Source organism: Neophocaena asiaeorientalis, unplaced genomic scaffold, assembly GCF_003031525.2.
Source record: "Neophocaena asiaeorientalis asiaeorientalis breed wild unplaced genomic scaffold, Neophocaena_asiaeorientalis_V1.1 scaffold23, whole genome shotgun sequence".
In the NCBI taxonomy this organism is placed as follows: Eukaryota; Metazoa; Chordata; class Mammalia; order Artiodactyla; family Phocoenidae; genus Neophocaena; species Neophocaena asiaeorientalis.
In genome coordinates, this window is record NW_020175047.1 from 1344880 (window position 1) to 1352068 (window position 7189).

At 45.5% G+C, this 7189-nt stretch overlaps 1 protein-coding gene across 1 annotated transcript; it reads right to left on the reverse strand.

The window, feature by feature from the left end:
- Window positions 1-844: 844 nt before the first annotated feature.
- FAM181B (family with sequence similarity 181 member B) lies at window positions 845-1909 on the reverse strand. The gene has a single exon (XM_024763573.1). It carries the CDS (start codon window positions 1907-1909, stop codon window positions 1295-1297), a length of 615 nt encoding a protein of 204 aa, XP_024619341.1. The 3' UTR covers window positions 845-1294.
- Between the last annotated feature and the right edge of the window lie 5280 nt (window positions 1910-7189).

The window sequence follows — 7189 nt, forward strand, 5'->3', positions numbered from 1 at the left end:
ATGAACGGATCAGACTCCAGGGGACAGTCTGGGAGAGTCTCCTTGGGAAACTTCACACCTTCACTATGCCCTTTAATGGAGAGAATGTGGGTGTGAGGAAGCACAGGAGGCAGAAACCAACGGGGGGGGGAGGGGCAGAGTGGAACAAAATGACAGAGGGTAGAGAGAGTGTACAGCTTGTAAGGGAAAGGGCAATCACCAGGCAAATAGATGGACCAACAAAGAGCATGGGACTTACAGTCCTAATGGCTTCCATGTGTAGAAAACATTTATATAGGTTTATAAAGTATATATACCTGCAGACCCAATCAAGCACTGGCCTGGGGGTGGGCTGCTCAAGGCATGTTATGTATTTTCCCTCTGAGCTACCCAACAAGCTGTGAAGAAGTGAAAAGTGGAGGAAATATCGTCGTCCCCACCCTCTCAGATAAAGAAACTTAGATGCAAAGATGTTATAACTTGCCCAGTCTCCCCCTCCCAAAGTGGTTGAAGAATGGGAAAAGGAGAGAAATGGACCCCAGGTTTGCTAAATTTAAGGCTCCTACATCAGAAATTTGCAAGAAAAGCCCACAGGAAAAAATAGACAGAGCAATGAGAGGCCAGAGAAAGAAAAGTGAACAAGGGCACTGATAAGAGTGGGAAAGTTAAAGAGATGGAAGAAAGAAGGGAGCCTGAAGAAACCTAGGAGGAAAAGTGACAGAGACCCGGGACCAGCACAGGGGAGGTCGGCAGTGCCCACTGGCCTCACGTCCTCAATAACACTCTCACCTAACAAGGCAGAGACCACACAGGAAACCGTCCTCTAAGAAAACACCCAAATCAATAACAACATACCTCTGCTCCATTCTTTTCAATACAGACTTTAATTCATAACGCACTCTAAGGGCAGGGGAGGGGAGGGACCAGGGCACTGTTTGGAGGGGGCAAGCACACTAAATACACTGACCTTTTGATGAAAAGTTGGAGAAGGGACAGGTGGCTACAGAAACCACCTCCTGCCCCTTCCGACATCCCCACCCCATTCCCCAAATCCCGTCTTGATTTCTTGGCTTGTCTGATCCGGTAGGAACCTTCCAACGGCTTTTTTTTTTTTTTTTTTTTAAACACGAGGCTGTGATTAAAACAACCCCCAACTTTTCTTCATCTCTTTTTCTTAAGTTTCTTTTATTAACTGAATTTTTAAAATCCCGTTTCAACTCCACGTGCATTTGCCCATCGTTCTCTAGGCTTAGGAGAGACCCAGAGGCGGCCGCCTCCACAGCAGTCTCCACTGGGGGAGAAGGGTACCGCGCAGTCAGTCCCGGTGCGCTCCCTCCTCCCCAGGCGCCCCTTCCCAAATCCCGTCCGGTCTCCAAAGGCTGGCGTACGCAGTGCGGCTGTAGCCCGCGCTGTAGTCGTAGGACACCTGCGGGGGCGGGGGCGGGGGCGGCGGGGGCAGAGCGCAGTCTGAGAAGAAGGGGGAGAAAGAGGCCAAAAGGCCGGGCCCGTCGTCCCCGCCCGGAGAGTCCGCGGCGGCTGGGTACAGGGGGCGCAAGGGCTCGTTCAAGGTCAAGCCACTGCGGGGGGCAGCCAGGGGTGACTTCTTGGTCGTGGGGCCGCCCGGGGCGCTCCAGGGCTCGGGGTACAGTAGGCTCCCCCCCATCGCGGGTGGCGGCTCAAAGAGGCCGGGCTCCAGCTCCGGGGGTCCCCTTAGGACGGCGGCTCCGGTGAGGAGCACATCGAGAGGCTCCGCGGCGAGCAAGACGCCCGCCTCGGTGCCGGCGCCGTAGTCGGGCCCCAGCATCTCGAAGAACTCCGCGGCCTCGGCGCCCTTCTCCAGGTCGCCCAAGCTCACGCCGGGCCCCGACGGGCCGCACCCGCGGCCGCCCAAAAAAAAGGGCTCGCTGCTCGGCCTCCCGGGGGAGCTCATTAGGTCTTGTAAGCGAGGGGCGGAGGGAGGGAGCGCGCGGCGACCGCCCCGGTGGCGAAGGGGAGGGGCTTACTTAGCTGGGCTAAGCCGGGGGTGGGGGTGAGGGGGTCGCTTTTCTAGTTTTCTGGGCTTTCTCAAGCTCATCGCCTTAACCCCTTAGTTTCCCTTCACCCCGCGCGTTTCTCTTGGCTAGCTCCAACCGCAAGACGTGAGGATGGGATGGCGCGTCCTCAAACTCCAGCTCCGGTACAACCACGCCCTGGCGCTGGGCACTCTCCATGAGGCTGAGAAGGCAAGAGTCCAGACCCGTGGGTTTCAGTCCCAGCTCTGGTAACAATAGTAGCCATCAGCTACGGGGAAATTGCTTATGCCAGGCACTGTCCATGCATTTCCTCATTTAACCTTTGAACAATAGTCCTATAAAGTACGCATCAGTATTATTATCACCATCTAACAAATGAGTAAACTGAGCCTTAGAGAGTTTCAGTGAGTTGGCCAAAGCTACATCCAGTCCAGGCTGACTCCAAAGCCATTCCTAAGCCCTTTACAAAACTTATGTTCTCTCTCGGCTTCCTCACCTATCAGATAGGAGAAGGAAACTAGTGTCTCTTCAAGCTCTAGCCCTGGTCCTAAAATTCTAACTCGAGTTCCTACAGGACTCAGCTCTGATGCTCTTTCTTCTACCTGTTAATTGTTTATAGCAAACTGAGGCCAGCACTTGACCCATCTTTTATTAGCAGTAGACAGCAGGAGGCAGCTGGTGCTCTAAGCTACCTGGTGCTTTAGAGAAACAGCCCTGTGTGTGTATAAAACTCTCAGCCTCTTAGGACAAAATATGGACTGGAACCTCTCCCCTAACTGTCATGCCATTTAAGTTGCCCTTTTGGAACTTCTGTTGCATTTCAAGAATCACCTTGATGTTCATTTAGACCCACTTTCACCTGGGCGAGTTTCTTGGGATAGAGGAAATGAGTAATTTGGCAGAGCATGAAAGATGATTCAGAAAAGACAGGTTCTGGTCTTAGCCTCACCACTCAATAGCTCTGTGACAGGTTGAAATCCTTGCTCTGATGGGTACATAGCTTCGGGCAAACCAGCTGACCTCTCTCTGCCTTAGCTTACTCATGTTAAATGCAGGTAAGGTTGCCTACCTCACAGGGCACTTGTGATCTTTAAAGGAAACATCCTGTGGAAAATCCTTATCTATTGACTGTTCTATAGCCTGTGATGAGTATTTGCCCTTATTTCTCTAAAACACAAAAAGGTGACTATGTTTCCTTACATGAACATCTAATATGTGATAGAACACCTCAGTCAGAGGGTGTTCATGAGGATTTAGTGAGGTAACATGCATGAAGATACTGTGTGTGTGAGAAAGTGTTCTCTAAATAAGTTATTATAGTTTAGGTGCAGAGTCTACCCGGGGCACCATCTCTTTCTTTTTTTTTTTTTTTCTGTTTTTTTGGGTGTCGTGTGCAGTGGAAGCCAGAGTCTTAACCACTGGACTGCCAGGGAATTCCCTAGACCATCTCTTTCAAAACTCTTTTCTTTAAGCCTCATTTTTCAGGATGTAGCAAAACCATTTTTGAACACCCTGAAGGTACAGCCTTACCAAAAGGAAAGGGCCAGATGAACACTTTTCATTTGGGAGATGAAGTACTTTTCCCAAGCCAACATGCTGAAACAAACTTTTTTTTAACTCAAGTTGGCTCAATTATAATGTACCTTTCGTTTGAGTAACACACAAGATTTTGTCCTCCATGATTCGACTGTTTTTTTTATTGTTGGTGACTTCGCACTCAGAGAATTGTGTGGGCTTGTCACTGAGTTGTGTTTCTCCCTCCTCGGATGTGGATGTCAGCACTTCCCTTTGCCTTTCGGCAGGACCATTCCATTGACCTCTGCATCTGGCAGCCAAGAGCACTAACTCTTTTTTTTTTACTTTCTTTCAACTGAGCAGCTCTTACAAATCCCGAGATTGCAGAGGACAATATATTTAATTGAAATCTTTAGTCTGAAAAATCTCTCATAATCCCCACAGAGTTAACTAAGCCCTCACATAATCATATTCAAAATAAATAGAATATGAAAATATTAATATGTAAAAGTCTGTTTCCGGATCATTGGAGTTCTGAGCATCAAAACAGATTTGGCATTAGATGAGGACAGGTTCAAATTCTGGCCTGCCACTTGCTAGGTGAGTGCCCTTGGACAAGTCAATCTGTCTTTCTAAAGCTCAGTTTCCTCATCTGAAAAATGCAAGTGGTCCTAACTGTTCTCAGAGTCTTTGTGAGAATGAGGTATCCTAAGAGGCAAATAATACCCCTGAATCTTGCTTGTTTTATGTGCTCAATGGAGATCATCTCAGCTCCTCAGGGTTGTTGTGAGATGCTATATATGAAAGTTCCTGGCACAAAAAAGCAGCTCAACAAATGCCCATGTTTTTGATTCTTTAGGCTCCACCTACTTCTTACCAACATATCACCCTATAAAATCAGCATCATTTGTTCTTTCTCCCAACAAAGTGAGTGAATATTTCCAAATGAAAGAGAGCAGCTATACTTGCAGGTTATAGAAACAGAAAAAAGCAGTGTAATATCATAGAGAGAGTGCTAAAATTAGAACCAGAGATTGAGACTGGAGTCCAATATACCCTTTCATTATCCAGCTGACTATAAAAATTCACTTAACCTCCTGTACCTCAATATTCCCATCTATAAAATGGGAATAATCATGTGAATCAATTTGATGAGGCTATTGTGAAAATCGGTGAGATCATGGAAATGGAAGTTCTTTGTCAACCATAAAGCTCTGTATACAAATATAAGATATTCATGGATTAGAATTTCTATAGCCTGATTCACAAAATTGATCCTTATGCATAAAATATCCATCCAATCACTTATTCATTCAACAGAAAGATACTGACACCAACAATGTGCTTAGCACTGTGCTGGTACTGCGGATACAGAGATAAGAAGCCATGATTCCTACCCTTTCTGGTGGACAGACAGACATGCAAAGAAGCCATTGTAATATAATGTGATACTTCTTAATAGAAGTAAATTAAAGGTACAATAATTGATGGGATAAAAGACCTTCAAGTTGACCAGAGGAGCTGGGGAAGCCTGCATAAACAGGTACCATTTGAGCTAAGAATTAAATGATACATTTGAGTGTGCCAAGCAAACAAGTAGTATCTCTGGGAACAGCCGGGCAGGGACATGGTCATACGAAAGCAATGGTGTCTATGGAAAACTATAGATAAGAAGGCAACAAAGAGCAACTTCTGCTTGAAATAGCTCTATAACTGAGACCAAAATAAATCCTTAGTGCTTCCAATGTGCAGCTAAATGGCACATGTGGACCCCACCTCAAGGTCTCCGTTGCTTTTCCCCTTTCCTTTGGGGAAGAGCTCTATTTCGGATGGAATGAGCTTCAGCAAAGTAAGAGGCCAGCTCCTGCCAGCCCATCAGGCCCCTCCTCCTGTACCCTGAGCAAGCACGCTCACTTGAGTGGTTTTGACATCAATCCATTTCACTTCCTATGGGGCCAAGGGACCTGGCTCCAGCCTGCACTCGGGCCTCTCTGCGGAGCTCCAAACTAGAGCTCTTTTGCCCCACTGATACTTAATGCTGAGCAAGTGGGATTAGTCTCCTTGGGAACCAAGCCCCCCAGGGACTCAAGGGCTGAACTTGCCCCAAACCGTTTGGGAGAATTGAGGTTTCATATTGTTCTTTTACACTTGGATTTCAGGACATTACTTAGACAAAGGCCCACCTGAGAGCTGCCTCCTTTCTTGTGGGTAAATATAGCAGCAGGATCAAAAGCTGACTTACTTATTCTGTTTTCCTCTTTGTAACTTTAATCATATTCCCTGCAGGACAATCTTAGTGCTCAGGGCTGTCAGGAATGCACATTCATAAAGGGAGAAATAATTATGCATCTTTTTTTACTCTCTTTCTCTCTTCCCATACCAACTGCTTGTCATTCACTATTTTTCAAACCTCAAATAAAACAAATTAATTCCTCAGTATCACCACACAATTTATAAAGTATCAATTTCATCACAAAATAATGTTGCCTTTCAAATTGTACACTCCCTAAAATGTATCTCTTGTTTTCTTTCTCATCCTTTCCTCCATCCTTCTAGTCCATGTGACATTGACAATGGCTAGTCTGGAGGATCCAAGATGGCGTCATTCACATGACTGCACCTGTGCTTACACATGCTGGCCTATCCACCAGTAGCTGGTGTAAGAGTACTCAGACTTCTTACATGGAGGCTCAGGAATCCCAGAGACAGTGTTACAATAGGCCCCATGTGACATCTGTCAGGCTTCTTATGATCTAGCTCCAGAATTCCCAGAACATCATTTTTACTACATTCTATTGGTCAAACAAATCACTAAGGCCAGTTCAAGAGGAGAGAAATTAGAATCCAGCCCTCAATGGAAGAAATTGCAAATAATTTGTTTGGTATGTCTCTTAAGTCTCTTTACATGTATATCACCCCCCACCTTTTGTTTTCTTTGCAATTGGTTTACTGAAGAAACTGGTCATTACCTTGTCATTTTCTCCCACATTCTGGATTTGGTTGATTGCATCCATCTCCCTGGTATCACTTAATATGTTTCTCTGGCCCCTGTGTTTCCTGAAAATGAGGAGTAGATATAGGGGCTTGGTCAGATTCATGTTTTTTTTTTTTTTTTTTTTTATGCTATAGTGCTCTCTCACACACACACACACACACTATAAAATATATGCTATAATATTTATAATGGTTTCAAATTAACAATGCCAGTATTCTTACTAATAATATAATTACTACAAAGAATCTTATTTTTTCTCCTTTTTTCCATTATTTTGTCCTCAAAACATATCCCACTAGTGATGAACAGTCCAATTACTGTTTTAAATTCACTTTAAAAAATACTCTCTGTGTGGTTATACCACAAATTCAATACACAGTTAGGTTTATTTGTATTACTTTGCTTTATATAAAATTGCTTTATAAATCTTTAATTTTGTTTTATATATTTTTTTTAATTTACATGATTTTGGGCTTCCCTGGTGGCGCAGTGGTTGAGAGTCTGCCTGCCGATGCAGGGGACACGGGTTCGTGTCCCTGTCCGGGAGGATCCCACATGCCGTGGAGCGGCTGGGCCCATGAGCCATGGACGCTGAGCCTGCGCATCCGGAGCCTGTGCTACGCAATGGGAGAGGCCACAACAGTGAGAGGCCTGCGTACTGCAAAAAAAAAAAAAAAAATTTACATGA

Excerpts from the sequence above, each read along its gene's own strand:
- FAM181B (XM_024763573.1), bottom strand. The coding sequence starts at position 1,909 with ATGAGCTCCCCCGGGAGGCCGAGCAGCGAGCCCTTTTTTTTGGGCGGC.